General features: G+C 45.1%; 1 protein-coding gene across 2 annotated transcripts in view; it reads right to left on the reverse strand.

Annotated features, from left to right (window-relative positions):
- The window catches only part of antxr2a (ANTXR cell adhesion molecule 2a), a 62,461-nt gene extending 48,207 nt beyond the window's left edge, over positions 1–14,254 (reverse strand). Inside the window, exons 1-10 of one of the 2 annotated variants that reach the window (XM_086170061.1) lie at positions 14,044–14,254; positions 13,788–13,960; positions 10,286–10,357; positions 6,950–7,021; positions 6,767–6,848; positions 6,575–6,679; positions 5,436–5,504; positions 4,798–4,878; positions 2,230–2,290; positions 2,031–2,126 (exon numbers count right to left, since the gene is read on the reverse strand). In XM_086170061.1, coding sequence (XP_086026187.1) covers positions 2,031–2,126; positions 2,230–2,290; positions 4,798–4,878; positions 5,436–5,504; positions 6,575–6,679; positions 6,767–6,848; positions 6,950–7,021; positions 10,286–10,357; positions 13,788–13,957 — 808 coding nt within the window. In that variant the 5' untranslated portion in view covers positions 13,958–13,960; positions 14,044–14,254. The remainder of the gene's footprint in view (positions 1–2,030; positions 2,127–2,229; positions 2,291–4,797; positions 4,879–5,435; positions 5,505–6,574; positions 6,680–6,766; positions 6,849–6,949; positions 7,022–10,285; positions 10,358–13,787; positions 13,961–14,043) is intronic. The other variant, XM_086170062.1, reaches the window with a different exon arrangement.
- Between the last annotated feature and the right edge of the window lie 3,624 nt (positions 14,255–17,878).

The following is a 17,878-nucleotide window of genomic DNA, read 5'->3' on the forward strand; positions in this document are numbered from 1 at the left end:
GTTCACACGTGTTTGAACAGTCTCCCTCAGCGAGGTCGTCGAATTATTGATTTCTTTTTCATTTTTACTTTTTTCTTTTTTTGGTCGCCACTTCCGCCTGAGAGCTTGAACAGGGGAGGGGCTGATTGGGCGACGGCAGAGACGGTAGCATCTGCTTCACATATGCGCCGCGGGTGTTTCGCGATCGCCGCGACGCCTGTCCATAATTATAAGGTGCCCCGCTGCTAAAAAAGGTCCGCGGCGAGCGAGCGCAGCAGCCAGTCGGGGAATAAATAGCCCCAAGTGGGCGACAGAGAGGCAGCAGAACTGAGAAAGGACTAACAGGAAGACATCTGCTGACGGCCATGTCCTCGTTCCGATACTGCCTCGTTTTGTCACAAAATAATAATAACAAAAATTTAAAAAAATACGCCGGAGTATTTATTTTTTGACGACGTCGAAGAATCGAAAATAACTTGTCAAGCGTTGTCATTGGCAGCCCCGCCGGTCCCGCCGCCAAAACGAGTGTTTGAAAGAAGATTAGCGCTTGGTGCCAAATGCCGTTCGTTTCCTGGGAAGAAGAAAATGTTTTTTTTTCCTTCCACAGGCTGCGAGCGGAGAAGAAGGACCCACATGGCCTCTTTCCTCCCGACGACCTCAGGTCATAAGGATTCTCCGCTGACATCTCGGGTAAAGGACGTTCGAAATGCCTAGCAGTCTGTTGGCGCAGGGTTGTTGTGCCTGCTGGGCTTTATCATTTGTTGATGTTGTGGGGTTTGCTGTTTTGGTACGGCAGCTTCTGCTGTCCTTGTTCTCGTGGTCAATGCAGTAGCGGTGGTGGTGTTGTTTTGGTTGGTGGGACTGTTGTGGTTGTTGTGGTCAGTCCTGGTTATGGCCTGCGATGTGACTTTTGTGGTTGTAATTTGTGGTGTTACAACTGTTGTGTTTTCGTCTTGTGAGTTGTTTTGGTTGTTACAACAGTTGAGTTAGTTGTTAAGGCTGTTGTTCATTGTTTTGGTTGTTATGAGTGAGTGTTTTCTGCTGTCATTGTCAAGATGTGTTCGACTATGTTAAAATGACTGTTGTGTTTATTATTATGACTGTTTTTGTGTTTGTGTCCATTTTTTGGGTTTTAATGACTGTTGTGTTTGGTTTTATGATTATTGTGTTTGCTTATTGATTATCATGTATGTTGTATTTGTTGTTCTTATTGTTTGACTATTATTTTTGTTGTTATGATTGTTGTGGGTTTTTTTGGACTGTCCTTACTGTTGTGTTTGTTTTTGGATTGTCAAAACTGTTGTGTTCGTTGTGGTTGTTGGGCCTGTTGTGTTTGTTGATTGGTTTATTGTGATTCTTGTGTGTCTATGACTGTTGTGTTCATTGTTTTAGATGCTGTGTTTGTTGTTATGACTGCTGATTTTGTTGTTGTGGTGTTTTATGACATTTTTTATTTTCATTGACATATGTCATTTTCAGTGTTTTGATTGTTGTGGTTGTTAGTACAGTCATGGTCAAAAGTTTTGAGAATGACACAACCATAGAAACATCTGGCAAACACCTAAAAACCCTGAAGGAACAGACTTTGTGAAAGCAACATTCTCAAAACTTTTGGCCATGACTGTGCTCTTACATATATTTATTAGTATGTTGTGATTCTTATGTTGTCATTGTGGTTGCTACGACTTTTTGTTGTTATGATTGTTGTTTTTTGGACTGTTCTGACTGTTGTGTTTGTTTTTTGATTGTCACAAGTGTTGTATTTGTCATGGTCAGAAGGTCTGTTCTGTTTGTCGTCTGTTATTTCAAGCGATTTTGTTGCTGTGATTCTTGTGTTAATTCTGGCTCTTGTTACAACTGTTGTTTTTGTTGTGATGTTTGTTGGAGTTGTTATTGTTATGTTTATTGCTCTGGTTTTCTTTGTTGTTATGACGGTTCTGTTGCTGCTGTGGCTGTTTCAGTCATTTTTCCATCCCCAGCTGCCAACAACTGTGACGGACACACACACACACACACACACACACATACACACAAACACAACCGCTACTTACTGATGGTCTGCTGGCCGATCAGGAAGCTGCAGACAACGCCTTCGTTGGTGCGTCCGTGGGTGAAGCCATTCCCGTGCAGGACCAGGTCGAAGGTCTCTGAGGAATGCAAGCGGCCAATGAGTTCCACACTTTGACCTCCACGTTAGTCAACCTGCAGCTGATTGGCCAAGAGCTCCTCAAAAGCACGAGATGCACTCACCATTCACACAGACGCTGGACGGGTTGATGCTCAGGATCTCTGTGCACGATCGCTTCAGGATCTGCAGGGAGGGAATGAAGTGCTGGCTGTTATCGGCTCTGTCAAGTTCTGAAAACAGATTAGGGAGCAACACCTGAGAAACGGCGCACTCCCGACTCGGCGGTGAGGGGAAATGGGCGGCTATCAGCGGGTAAGGGGGGGCCCACTGGGTGTCAGCCTTGATGGGAAAATTATGCAGGACTATTACGTTCCCCTGCTTGCATTAAAATTAAAACCAAAACAAAACAAAAAAAGCTGTGGGACGCTGCATTAACATATAAAGAGCTCGGTGCCACGGAGCAGCGGCGGGGGCCGACATCCCATAAATCAAGAGCGGAGAAAACTATGCAAATCCAGGTACACAGCCAGTAAAACTGAGCATATTAACGGCGACGCAGGACACTTGAACCGCTCGCCGGGCGTTGGGCGAAACCTTCAATCTGCCGAGGGCAAGGGGAAGTGTTATTGAGTGCGATGGGTTGATACGGCACCATTAAAAGGGGGTGGAGTAAGACAGCTGGAGGAGACGGAGCCCTCACCGTTATCCACCCGCCTCCATTTCAATGACATCCCCAGCGGAGGCTAAGACAGAAAGGGGAAACGGTGGAAGACGCAGCGCAAGAAAAAAAAAAGGTGTTCTCACTCTCGGGTCAGTAGTGGCGAGGGGCAAAAAGTGACATCATCTCCTGTTAGAGGAGCAGGAAAAGGAACACTTGTGTCTCCAGAGTTGGTTGACTGTGAATGTAGCCAGAGGTGAGGTCACACTGGTTTCTGAATGTCTTGGTTTGTTTTTGGGTTCTTTTTTTTTTTTTTTGCTCTGGTAGGAAAATTCACACAGGTGGAACCAACAGAGCAACGAGTTTCGTTTCTGTTTCCAGAAAAGAAACATCTTAGATCAAGAAAAATCCAGAGAAGCTTTGAGAACATGCACTTTCAAAAATAAATTCAGTAATAAGACATACAGTATTTCAACATTTCTGTTTCCTCTCATTTCTTCACAAACTCCTTCCTGAATTAAAATCATTCTTTGAATGTGCATGTGCGCACGCGCAGCCACACCTGTGTGTGTTAAGGATGAACGGTGTTCAGCTGTACGAATACAACATAATTTCAATTTGTGCAGCAGAAAAAAAAAAAAACACACACACAGATTGTGAAATAAATTACAAAAAAAATCCAAAATTATTTGAATACCATAATTTTAAGAGAGAATTTAAAAGGCAAAAAAAAAAAAAAAAAAAAACATTTTTTTTTTTTTTTTATGAAGAAACTCCAGATCCAATTATTGGATTTTCTTATCAAAGGTTTTATACAGCCTTTGATTTTCATTTAATTTAAATTGAATATTTTTCTTTTCAAAACACTGGACAGTATTTGGACATATGGACACATTTAGAAATCCGCGAAGGGGTGGGGAAACTGCATGTCATTTCCACATGGTTCCACTAGGGGCGCACTAGCTGTGTAGCATGTAAATAGTAAAGTATTAGTCAGCTGGAACGACAACAACACAGATCTGAAATGTCAACAACAAAAGAAATAAGAAAACTACAAATTTGATGTCAGGACTACAGAATGAAACCAGAAAGATGCAAGAAAAAAATTGTCTTGCACATTCAAGAAAGCCCAAATTCATGACACCATCATGAAAAGACCAAAACAAGTCTGTTTTTAACAGCAACAGGAAGTGAGCGGAAACGATCCGTCTTGATCAGGTCGCGGGATTTTCCCAGCCGGCGGCTCAGAGAATAAAGGCCCAGTGTGTCGGCTGGGGTGGGGGTGGGCTGGGAGTGGGGGGGTTATCATACAAGCTGCGGAGACAGAGATCCATCCTGTCCCTGGTCTTATCGGAGGCTCAACTGCCGTTCTGTTCTGCTGGACATCCTGGCACAGCGGTCCAAGGAAGTGCCTAAATTCCCCCCAATTCTCCCCCCAAGACATGCCAGCCATAAACTGCCCCATTACTTAAGTAATTACAGAGGAATTACATAGAACGGCAGGCACCTGGAAGACAACAACTCAAAAAACTACCAACACTGAAATACCAGCAGGACGTTGTCTGGATCAATATTGTTAAAAAGTGTCTATAAACGTTTAGGACTCAATTAAACCTCAATTACGGCAAGAAATTTGAAAAGAAGGACCTGAAAAATCAGCAAGAAATCGTCAAAATTAAATAAAAATTGGAGTGAGATGTATGTTATATGTGATGGATATGTAATAGCCAAAATATTATTTAAAAACTGCAAAAAGATGTACCCAATAACATTTGAAAAACATCAAGAGAAAGTAGTAAAGAATAACAAAATATCTGCAAGAAAATATGAAAGAGTACTTAAAAATCTGCAAGAAGTATCAAAGAGTACTTTAAAATCTATCAAAAATATCTGGAAAAATACTTTCAAGAAGAAAAGAAAGACAAAATATCAGCCGGAAAATACTTTCACAGCTAAAAAGTGCAAGATGCGATGAAAACCAAGGGGATCTGGAAAAATCTGGAAAATGGTGAGAAATTTCCAAAACACTCACAGAGTTGACGATGCCACGGAGCGCGTGGAAGCCATCTTTGACGGGAAACACCTGGTCTGGAGTGCCGGCGATGTCGGCAAGCTGTGGGGGGGGGGGGGTTGGTTGTAAATATCGAACTTTAACGACTTCACGCTCCTTCTTGACACCGTGGCAGACGGCGTGCCGATACGTCGCTCAAGTAGGCCAACTTTGAGACAAATGTTATTACTACTTAATAAGTGTCGATCACAAGATGGTAACCAATGGTTACCGCGGTGGATGTCTGTGCAGCTCGGACATGTTTTCGCACAGCAAACAAGAGCCTTGAAGTGTAAGATGGATATATGATAGAATACAAAAAAATCTGAAAAAAATTAAGGCTAAAACTCACCTGAAACGGAGCGGAAACTTGTTAAGACATTTGTACTGTGATGAGTCCATCGATCAAAGGAGTTTTAATTGTTATTACCCTTTTTATAAACTGTTATCAATATTTACAACAACATTTACTATGTCTTGACTGTGCCCGAGTACAATTACTGCACAGACTGATGAGTAGTACTAGGAATGTACTTCCTGGTTCCTGTCATCGATGGCAGTGCGTCTCAGGGTAATAAACCTTTGTTGACTGAAAAACAGACTCAGATTGAAGATCTCACCTGTTGCTCATCAAAGTCCTTGACTCCCACACAGTAGACACGGGCACCGTATTGTCTGGCGTCTACAGCCTGCGGTACAAACCAAACAATTAGGGCACTGATCCAGATCCGTGATAGATAAAGGTAAAATAAAAGCACAGGGTGGCCAAAGTGCAATTGAACGCACCAGAGTGCTCGTAGTGCATTCGCAAGGATAACATTCACTCAATCAGACCAAAATGTTGACGCAGGCACTCGCAGCAAGCGCCACTGTGAGATTGGATCGTGTTGAGATGGATTGTTTCTACACACACACACAACCAGAAAGAATGTTTAGCAAGCTAATGTTTATCTGCAGAGTTGATGCGAGCACCAGTGGCTAACCTCTCTGGGGTGTTTCTTAAATGTTTCCCCTAGGTAAGGTACAGTGTCTCTCCACAAAAAAAAAAAAGTTTGGCATCATCCTTGTGGTAATAATCACGTCGTAAAGCTGAAGCTAGACCCTTTCCTATAAATATTAGCCAACAAATATTAGCTATATTTGCACATTCGTGGTGTTTCACTTTAACCTACTCATGGAGTCATTGTTCATACACTTATGGTGGCCCGGCACTCATAATCACTGAAATCACTGTAAAAATGAAGCTATTTCCATTAATGCTAGCAGGCCACTTAGGCTACATACAGCTGTGCCCCTGTGATCAACGGGCCAAGCGACCTTGACTAGAGCATAAGCTGTATGGATAATGAATGAATAAATGAGGCCAAACCAAAACAATTAATGCTAACTCCACGGAGTTCATGGAGTCATTGTCCAGCCACTTATGGTGGCTGCATTAAATAATCCCACCATAAAGCTTGAGCTAGTCTTGCTATGTGTTGGCAGGCTGGTTTAAGCGATATTCCATGAGGGAGACAGAGATGCCAATGAAGCCAAACCACAACACCTGATGCTAACAAGCAACAGCTAGCTTTGTTCTTTGACTGTTAGCAGGTGGACATGAGCTATGCTAGCAACCTTGTATAACCCTGATGCGACGCACTTGGATATAGTTACAGACTTGGGAAAATAGCCATGGCGTTTGGCAAACTGTTTTGACTGCTATGTGTTAGCACGATGTTGTTAGCTTGTTACGATATTTCAGGCCCCGGCCTCTCACCTGCTCGACAGTGAGGTGGTGGATGTAGGGCTCCAGCTTGCCATCGGTGAGGGCCAGGATGATACTGGACGACTTGATCCCTTGTTGCTTGATCTGTTCCAAGGCCTGTCAGGGAAAGGGGGCAGGCTGTTCGAGTGCTTTGTCAAGGTCATTGTCCAGCTCACAGTTTACAATAGGAGCAGGGCAACTCACCGCTTTCATCCCCTCGTGCATGTAGGTTTCTCCTGCCGGATTGACGTCGTGCAGACGCTCCAGACCTTTCTCAATCTCATATCTCACAACAAAAAAAAAAAGCATACTTAGCGAAAAACCAAAAATATGGTCTTTTTTGGGGGGTGAGGCTAAAGTTATGTCCATAGATAAAAAACGTTGTACCTGTCCCCCGTGAGGGCCAGCAGGACGTTGGCTTGGGCTGAGAAGACTATGAAGGACACTCGCATGCTGGGGCTGGAAAGAAACAAGCGAATCCAGTCAGATGAACAAGGGAGCGACTGGTGGCCAAATTTTAAACCAAAAACTTCTGCGTAGGATCCTTGCTCTCCTGGACAGAAATTTCAGATGTTCTTCCTGGATTGCTCTGGAACCAATCTCCAGGCTCAGGGTGTTACTGCTCCATTCAACCACATCACCACTTGGTCCACTGTTGACTTCCTTCCCGGTGTCAATTGGGATCGTTGAGTCCACCACAACGGTTGTCTCCTGCTGCTTGTCCAACACCAAGCGCCCTCAGGATCTCGTCACAGTCTTTCTGGATCCCTTTCGGAGGGCATGCCACCTTGATCCTGGAACCTCCAGCCATAAGTCTGTGCAGATGTTCAAGAAGCTAGCCACCTAGTTGATGCTCCATGTATAGCTCTCCTGCTAGCATCTTGAACCCTGCCGTTATGTGTTATATAGTATATATAAGGTATATAGGTCAAAGGGGCAGACGTGGTCCCAATCTTTTTTGGGGTCTGTTGGAGCAGTAACCCCCAAACTGGGAGAATATGTGAGATCAACCCTGGGAACAACTGAGATCCTGCCCTGAACCCTCAAGCTCCAAGGCCTCTAGTAGAGGGTCTGAGCTGGAAAGGTTGCACCATATGCAATACCACCAAACTGGGGGGAAATAGAGGATCTTTTTTTATTTTTCTATATTTTATGGAAGTGAGATGGTTTGGACATGGACAGAGGAGATGTGGTGAAAATCTTGGTGGAAGGATACTGAGGTCAGACCTGCTAGGTAGGAGGTCCAAAGGAAGACCAGATAGGTTATGGATGGAGGGGAAGAGGACATGGAGTAAGTTGGCGAGAGAGACGATGATGCAGAGGAGAGGGTTAGATGGAAGCAGGTGATTGGCTGAGGGTTAGATGGAGGCACGTGATTGGCTGTGGCGACTCCTGACGGGAGCAGTCCCCAAGGAGAAGTTAAGATAGAGAAGAAGGAAAGAGTCCAGCAAACATTGCTGATGTTTGAGATGATGGATGAGCAGGACACCCCCAAGCACTCCTCATCAGGATGGTGAGCAAGGTCCAGCTGCCATGCTGAAAGGTGTGTTAGACACATATACACACACACACACACACACACACACACACACACACACACACTCCATCTATGATTATAATTTCATTGTCACGTTTTTAAAATTTGGATAGAGTGTAATCATCTTTCGTGTGTGAGTGTGTGTGTGTGTGTGTGTGTGTGTGTGTGTGTGTGTGTGTGTGTTTGCTCAGACACACACACACACACACCAACACACACTCACTCACTCACACACACACCTCATCCACACACACAAATAAATCTATTATCATGATTTTACTGTCTTTTTTTAATATTTTTAAAATTTGAATCGAGTGTCATCATCTGTTGTTTGTATACTCACACACACACACACACACACACACACACACACACACACATTCCACACAAAATACTCAAACTACAACTGTGTTTATATATATATATATATTTAGCCTACAATTTTCTTTAGGGTTTTCATTCAGTTATATAAAATGAATTTATTTATTTAAAATGGTTACATTTTATTTTATTTTCCAGCTAATTTTCTACTCTTTTATGGGGAATTTTTAAATAATTTGAAAAAACAACAACCAGATATTCTGGTAAAACCAAATCCTTTCACTGCAGGCTATGTGTATTTAGCAGGTGACATTGAGAATTTCAGGGTTGATCGGACTCAATTACCAATCGATCAATCGCTAAGTCAGGGGGTTGCGGATTATTATCTATCAGATTGGGACAGGTCTATAATCTCGTTGTAGGGCCCTTCTCTGAAAATCGTTTAAATCTGGAGGTCCTGAACGGCAGTGCCGTTTCCTCCCCCGGGGAGCATAAGGAGAATGGCGGGTGCTTCTCACTCACGCCACGCGCACGGCCCTCCCGCCGCTCCCTCCCCTGCAACCGCGAGCTTCCAGCCGCATGGCCCTGGGTTTGGCACCCGCCACGCGCGCCCGCTTCCTGTCCGCGCCTTCCACGCCGGGCCTTGGACAAATCAGGGGCTTTGGCTCCACATGGCGCCGAGCGATTCATTGTTCAGCAGATTGTCCTCGCCGCGTTCGCGTTCTCCCCTTCCTCCGGCCCTCAGCGGATGAGTGTGGCGCCGGACCCCCCCGACCGTCGCCCCCCCCAGTGCAAATGGCCATTCTCGCAGCCCAGAAGACTGCTCCTCTCTGCCACCCACTCCCACCTGGTGCCTTTGCTATTTTCTTCAACCGAGCACTTGATTCTGGCTGGGTCGCCGCCGTCTGTCCTGTGCTGGCAGCCACTGCTCCGCTCAGACGTTACGCAAGAGCCAGTGCGCCCCCGCCCCCAACCGCCAACCGCCACCACCCGCCGCCCCGCTTTGTCTTCGGCAGACGCGGCATCCCGAGCCAATACATGTCCGGTATCGGGTCGAAGGGCCGAGAAAAGGGGAAGCGGCGGAGGGTTGGCACTGGTGCCCGGAGCGGTGTTTTCGCGTTTCTTTTCTTCTGAATTCTTCAGATCGTGAGGGCGCGTCGTGGGTTTCGAGACGTTTGTTTGTTTTGAAATCATCGAACGTCAATCATTGGAGAAACGGTGATTTTGTAAAATACATCAGGTAGATCTCCGGCCTCAAGAACAATTTTCCAGGAAAATAGTGGAACCCACTGGTGGCGCCGCAATGTCAGTGCAGACAAAGAGCGTACGTATCAAATTAGCCGCTCTAAAACGAACGCCATTATCTGCCACCATTGCTGTTGCTCACGAGGTGGGCTAACGGATAGGCGGGGCCATGGCGTGGTTACATATTCGGAGGGCGATTCCATGTGGATGCAATTGTCAGTAGATGAAAGCTAACTCTAGTGAAGATCGAAAAAATTAAATTTTATTTTATCCAACTGACCTGGGATTAAGGATCAACAAAAAAAAAAAAAAAAAAAGATGAATTGTAGACGTTGTAGAAATTCTGAGGCAGTAAACGGGGGGAAAGGCATCAATGAAGATAAATCAATTAGAATTAGTTTTTAAAGAAAAAAAAAAAATCCCAGCAAATCTGTAATTAATGAGTAATTACCAGGGAAGAATTCTAAAACCGTGAAAAGTTAATATTTGTTTAAATTCCATAAAGATAATCCTGAAATGTTAATTGGAATGAACAAGAATCAGAAATCCATTTTTCAAAAGAAAATACAAAAGACACAACCCCAAAAAAAGTTTTTCAAGCAGTCCCAAAGTCCACCCACCTCACGAATCTGTCGGTGAGATTCCTCACAAAGGAGTAGATCTGGAACCAGTCGGTGGCCACGCTTCCGGACCTGGGGAGGGGGAGATCAGCTTCAGTGTGGGCAAGACGCGACAGGAAGCGGCAACAGCAGCGGTGGGATTAAACTGGGAACAGCGGTCTTTCAGAAACCTTCTGCCCTCGCAACCTTGTGTTGTGTAATAATCATGTGCTGAACAATGAGAGCAAGTGAAAAATCGACTTTAAAAATAATCTCACGATTGTGTCAAATGAACTCGGGACATTAAGAGTAAATAAAAAAGATTTAAAGACCCCTTCTTGAATGCTGAAAGGGTGAGATGATATATTCTCGCGCTCCTTTCTGGGACGTAGTTCCGAGGCGGAAAAAACAAAGACTCGGTCTCCAAAACTGTGGAGTTGTGGTGTCTTTGTGCGGCGGCCACCAGCTGGACACTAACGCCGGCCACATGCTGGAGAATGGTGTGATAAATCTGGGATGTACGGAACACCAGCCTCCTCGGCTGTCGGAAAGACAAGAAACCTTCTCTAGCTCGCGGAGTTGGCCAGTCGTGGAAGTGGCAGATGAAGACTTGTGAATGGCCGGCGGCGGCATTCTTCGTCTCGCTTCTGTCAAGTTGGCTGTTGGCGCAACTCCTTGAACAACTTACTGCTAAGTGCTTGAGCTGCACCAAACACAAAGAAGAAAATCTTTTATGGGAGAAAACGGCGATGGATTCATCGGTTGGCATGTGTACCATTACCCTTCCTAGCTTTCCGTGCTATATTAGCCGGCCTCTTGGGCGGCAGGCTTTTCAACTTCAGTCATAAGGCATTTCGGGGACTTTAAATGTGATTCAGGAGAATCCTCTGAGGATTTTTCCCTTCTTCCCATGATAGCTAACATCAATCCATCTCGTGTGATAACTGCCAGGAAGTGGTTGTCCCTTTGTCGTTCCAGTCATCCGGGCCACATCAGAAGCCACGACGACGGAACAGGATCCACATCTGGACGGCAGCGTGTGCAGCTCAGAAGATGTGCAGGCTTTGGTCGTCGATTGACGGAAGGAGTAAATATTAAGGCCAGAGCGCTCAGAACATGAATGCTGCAACTGCCTCTCGCAGTTGCATCATTTATCACAGGAAGCGAAGAACAACCATCTACGTGTTGAAAGCAGAACACCTAAGTATTGCTATTTATAGGGTTCACACTGGCTCAGTGCACTTGTTGCATTCAGGCAGGGTGTGGGGTGGAGGAGGTACAGGTGATACCCAAAAGGACATTAGTCCATCAGACAAAAACAAGACAGCTGAGATGTTCCCTTCCAGCAGCGAGGGAATCCTAACCAGCTAGTCAAGTCACCTCGATAGCAGACCAGGTTTCCCGATCTGTACGAAGTTACTGGGGTCATCGCAGGGAGCGAGCAGCTTCTTTGTGATTCCTGCTCTTCCTCCCCCTTGACATCCTTAGCTGGACTTCTCAAAGAGTGGACAAAGACATCCTGCAATGAAAGTAGGATGTGCCAGTAAAGGATACATTTGATCGAGTTTAAGTTACTATGGTGTGCAGCGATCAGGCTGTGCTGTCATTAGTGATGCTTTCTCTTTGGACATTTCGGGGTCTTTCCGATGTGAACTTGTTGACAAGTCAAAGGGTTTATGAAACCATTGGTTCCAGGTATCAAAGTATCCACCAGAAGAGGTTGGGATCACGAGGTTCAATGGAGGTTTAGCCCGTCGTGACCTTTGGATTCATGGGGTGGAAAGGAAGCGGGTCCTCCACTGGTCCGGAGATGACTCGCAGGAAGGCCAAAGAAGGAGGTGGTGGTGGAAACCGGCGGAGCTTTGTTTAACCCCGAGACGACAGGATGAGGCAACCAGAAGTCAAGAACCAGAACATCACAGGGCACGTTGACCAATTCTTGAAGGGTCGTCTGAACTCCGGGTAGCCTGACAATCAGGTTTCATCCAGGGATTTTTGGGTTCCTTTCGGAGACTGGGGACCCAACTGAGAAGTGCAGATGGAACCCAGACGGATGGGTTTGGTCGGATATTTTGTCAAAAGTCACATCGCACCCACCCCACCCATCCCACTGCCCAGAAAAGAAAACAAATCCACACTAAGATCTAAGGGCTTCTTTAAACCCTAAACAATCGTTGTCATCATTCTGTAGTAATAAAGTCAAGGGTGGAGTGCCTGAAAAAAAATAAACTGGGTCAAGGGAGGGCTGAACGCTGGCCCGGCTCTTGAGGCAGGAACATCCAGGCTGAGGACTTCCCGCTGGACAGGACCGCAGCTGCAGCGGGACGCTTTTTAAGGAAGTGGATCCGAGTCAGCGGTGATGCAATTGTTTGCATGAGTCAGAGTAAGTATTCCAAGACCTCGCTCTGCAGGCGTGCGAGTCACAGCCTCTGAGGCCTCGGGGGCCCGACACCCCCAACCCCCCCAACCCCTCGCCAATCGATAAACAGATACAGGTGTCGTTCAAGTTTGTGAACAAATATGTCAAGATGATTAATCGAGGAATGATCCCATCGGACGGTGTGGTGAAGGACTGAATGTGCTTCTGGAAGGACTAATGTCAAAATGAGACAAAAATCCCCGTTTGTTCAGGTCGTGACCCCCAGGGGGGTCGGTTGAGGTCGGGGTTCCAAGACACAGAGGGAGTTTTCTTTGTGCTATTCATTTTGTTTGATTTATTGATATCTATGTTTACTCCGTTGACGCCTCCTCAATACCCGGCCCCAAATAATGAGAACATTTAATTTACTTAACCTAGTAGCCGCACGAAAAATGTCCACAACTCATAAATGACCTTTGACACCTTGAAGTATAAACTAATGAATAGATTTCTTTAAAAACAAAGCACATATGCAGTGAAGAAATCACCTAATATCCGAAAATTGCTCAAAAAATTAAATAAAAAAAATGAAGAACTGTCATTAAACTGATTGGATATGTGGGGAAAATATATTAAAAAAAAAAAAATCAACAAAAATTACGCTTGAACAAAAAGTGAACAAGAGACCATCGACAGGAAATCAGTAGAAACTCTGCAGGAAGCTGCAAAAGAACTGAGTGTAGCTTTGCAATAGGAAGATGGAGAAGACAGTTGTTTTTCTTTTCTCTCAGCCTCAACTTCACTAGAGGCTCTTGAGTTTTACTCAAAAAGCAAAAAAGCATATTCAGTGATCATCATAACACAAGTCCTGGATGATTGTTTACACAAACCAAGCCCTGATTCGGTTGGTTTTGTATAACAACTCTTGCAATTGTCATACTGAAACATGTGAACCCATTGCAACTCAAACAGGTGGCATTTCACTGCTATAACGGTGCAATCACAGTAAGTGTTAATAAAAGGATTTTGTTGAATGCGTGTGTGTGTAAGGGTGTGGGGCGTCAAAAACACCTGCGATCGGAGGCACCCACACATTTATGAGAAGCAAAAGAAGGGAAAAAAGTGAAGAAAGTGTGCAGAAGTCGAGGCCTTGCAGACACTTACTTGTCCAGGACGAAGTACAGGTCGAAGGCTCCGTGACAGGACGCCTCCTCGGCCCAGCACGACGAGAACCATCCGAGGAGGAGGACGCCGACCACCGCCGAAGTCCACAGACCCAACCGTGGGGGGAGCTCATCCTCCTTCTTGCTCCGTCGCGACCATTTCTGCGTCATTTTCTGCAAAAACGACAAAAAGTTGAACGTCCAACAACCGGGAAAACACAACGTCCCCGCGCGTGCGACTTTTTGTTTGTTCGTACCGGGAAAAAAAAAAAAATAGGTAGACTTCAACGGCGTGACCCTGCGATATAAGAGGAAATCACGACACGGACGTCATGCTTCCTGTCACGGCGAGGACTTGAGTCACATCCCGAGATAAACCACACCTCCACCTGACGGCGGGTTCCGTCGTCTTTTCGCGTTTTCTAACGGGAGGTCGACGAATCCGCGCCGTTCGAAACTTGGCGAGCTAACTTTGACCGGACAGAAGTTCAGGGGGAGGAGAGCCCCATGCGGCGTTCATGGTCCACTGATAAGCTCGTATATCTTAGCCTTCTTGCTAAATTACCTCGCTTACTCTCATAATTCCGTTTTTAATCTTAACTAAATAATCGATAAACTCATGCGATTAAAAATGATTTGATGCAGGATTCATCTTTCAAAAAAAAGAAACAAGAATTCACCATCATCTCTATTAGTGAACTGAAATTCTTTAATTTCCGACTGTTATACGGGGCATTTGAACGTAGCATATCGGGATTCAAATTAAAAAAAAGGTAAACAAGGGTTTACTGGGATGAAAAAATTATTTGACGGGGAAATTATTTAAAAGATACATTTATATGAGCAAAAAAAAGAAGACATTGCTGAAAGATTATCTTTAAAGGACAATTGATTAAAAATGAATATCACTCCATCAACTGGATTGTTTTCCAACCACTTCAGAGATCTGATTTGTACAATTAAAACTAATTTCCTTTCTTTCCTTTTCAGAATTGTTTGTCTCGTTTTGCTCCGTCACATGTACTTTTTGAGCATTTCTGTGAGCTCATCGAGAGAAAACTCTTTTTTTTTAACATTTAATTAAATTTGTTTCTTAAAAAAAAAAAAAAAAAAAAAAAAAGCACAGGTGCCTTCCGACTTGAGCGAGGATTTCAAATCCCTGCTCCTGGCAGCCGGCATGCACCGAGCCCCCCGTGCACTGAGCCCGGGCTCTGACATTTGGCAGCCATCGTGGCAGCCCCGACCCAGCAATCAACATGCACATGTGGTGGCGGCCGTGGCGTGATATCCCAGGATGTTGGGCCTTTTTCCCCTGTTCTCCGCCTGACAACCCGCCAACCCCTCCCTTCCCTTCAGGTAGCAGTGACAACTCTTGACACTTTTCCTCAGGTAGCATTTTCCAGGAGTAACAGGAATTGCCAGACTTTGTCTCACGGCGCCGCTCGATGTGTTTGAACAAGGCGTGTGTGTGTTGTCGAGCAAAGAACGTGACTCCAGGCGATGGAATTAGCTCAAACGCTGACAGACGCTCTACCTGGTCTACCTGCCTGTGAATCAAAGAAGGGTTTGAAATTTTACTCATATCAACAAAGCCGTGTTTTATTTGTTGGTTTGATTTTCAAGGCGTCGTTTATTCACATCCCGCGCATAAAGTAGCAGGAAAATCTGAGCAATCCGGGCGACAAAGCAACATTTACCACCGTCTGTCGTTGCCGTCTCAATGGGAAAAAAAGAAAAAACTGTTCATTTCACGTCGAACGCGTTTTTTCGAGATCCCCGCGTGAAAATTCGTTTTTAACTGTAGACAACCCCCTACCATTAACTTCTCATTCCCAAAGGAAGTGGTGACACTCATTCACTTATGTGTCAACGGGATGTTATAATAAAATCTTGCAATAAATCACACTGAAGCAACAGTGTCGTAAAAAATGCGTAATACCATAGGTATTACTGTAGTAAAACGTTGGCTCGTGGAGAACGTGCATTAACGAAGAGTATCTGTACATCTCAGGTGTCTCCTCTAACCTAAATAAAGACAGTTTTACCTCCACATGAAGCCGTAAAATCCCACCTTGTTTTGTTTTCTCGACTTGTATAAACATTATTATTATTTCCTCTGCAACACGTGTGAATTCAGGCATTTAAAAAGAAATACGCGGGCCCTCGCATTTCATGGACAAACCAGTTTTTCCCTTGTAGCTTCATGTCCAGCTCATTCATGTGTGTCCGTATGTTCACAGTAAAGGCTATTTTCAACCTTTTTTGTGCCGCGGCACATGTTTTTTACATTTACAAAATCCTGGGGCACATCACCAACCAAAAGGACACTCTAATCCAGCTCATATCATACATATAGTTAATAATATAGTTTTTAATGTATGTATACTCACTTAGTAAGAAACCCAGGGTTGTTTCGATGAAGACACAATGAATATCCTGGCAGTAATGCTAGAAAGACACATGAAGCTCTTGCTCAAGCTTTACAAGTATTAATGTTTCCGCCACAGTGCGGGACTTTTTTGATTTAGCTACAAGTTCAGCAACAAGGGAGCTAGTTTTGAGGGCTTTCTCGTTTACCTTTGTGGTTTTTCTCCAAAAAATTGCCCATTTTTCTTTAATTGTACGTAAGCGTACAAAATAGTCCATCGGTTTGTTTTGAACGGAAGGGTGTTCCTTCGGAGATGGCGTTTAAGCTTGCTTGGCACCATGGCGCCATTGGATAGCTTCTCACCACACACCAAGTGCAGCGGAGTCATTGCCGTTGCATCCCCGGTGAAAGTGAAAAAAAAAGAAAAAAAGTTTTCGCTGTTTTGCTTCGAGCTCACCGTCTTTTCTTTTTCCTTTTGTCCATCTCCATCACTGTCACTCGCTCGTCTTGCCGCGATCCCAAACTGCCACTGCTGCGCAGCACTAACTCTAACATTGACCTCTACGTCATCGCGTCAGAGACGTGACACTCAGCGATCTCTCACCGCGGCACACTGGTGGAAAACTACAACTAAATCACAAACCCGATCTGTGTCATTCAGCTCAGGAAAATTCTTGTGTAGCTCCAAAAATGAAGCAATCTCCTGTTTGAGCTCCCACATTCTTTGATCCAATCATTCAATCGTTCATATCAAGTAAGAATTCTGTACCGATCTTTGGCGGGCCGGATTAAAAAGACAAGCGGGCCGGATGTGGCCCGCGGGCCGCAGTTTGCCCACCCCTGATATAGAGGGTCCGATGGACTTACTGAGTGCTCAAGGGGGCGGTAGAGAGGGGCGTCAGAGTGTAGGCGGTTCAATTTCTGGCTCCTCCTGTCTGCAGGACACAGAGTGTGGCCGTCATCAGGAAAATAAAGAGTTAGCGGTAGCAACTTTTGGAACCTGGGGGTCGTGCTGCGTTCAGGCGCCAGAGCGGAACACACACCTCTAAGGATCAAAACTCAGAGCGTTTACAAAAACCCTGGATTTTCCATGGCCAGTCTTCCTCTTTGTTTTGCCCGTGTGTGTGTGTGTGTGTGTGTGTGTGTGTAAGGCATCTCCTGACTCCACATCAGCGAGGTAATTACAACTAACACACCTCATCAAATCCAAATAGTCGGGAGAACGCCGACACGCGAGTATAATTATCCGGCAAATCCAAGTCTAATTGGATTTTAATTGGAATGTTAATTCTTTTGCATGGCAGTTGGTTTCAGCGCATGCACACGTAACCCGGCGCCCGCGGCCGGCGTGGAGCCGCGGGGAGAACGCAGAACGAAAACCGTGGCTTGGACGTGACTCTGGGAGACGCAAAGCGCCTCCGGTGGCTTATAAAATAATGTCAGCGAGTCGATTCGTCGTGGTTGGGGCGGCAGGGGGTCAGAAAAGTGACGGCGAAGACAACCGCCTTGAATAATGGGATCGGCGAGGCGTTCAACCTCGTCGGGGGGGGGGTTAAAGAAAAGCCATGACAAAATGCGATTAAAAACAAACAAATACTTGATTTGCGGCATTTTAATACGACGACATCGTGACTTTCAAAAAACATTCGCCCAATCAGGCGAATCGGTAAATCATCGGTAAAACAAATAGGCCTAAAAAAAGTGGAGAAACAAGGAAGGAGGCC

The sequence above is a fragment of the Fistularia commersonii genome, chromosome 22 (assembly GCF_037954325.1).
Source record: "Fistularia commersonii isolate RoL2024-O1a breed Wild chromosome 22, RoL_Fcom_v1.0, whole genome shotgun sequence".
NCBI classification, from domain to species: domain Eukaryota; kingdom Metazoa; phylum Chordata; class Actinopteri; order Syngnathiformes; family Fistulariidae; genus Fistularia; species Fistularia commersonii.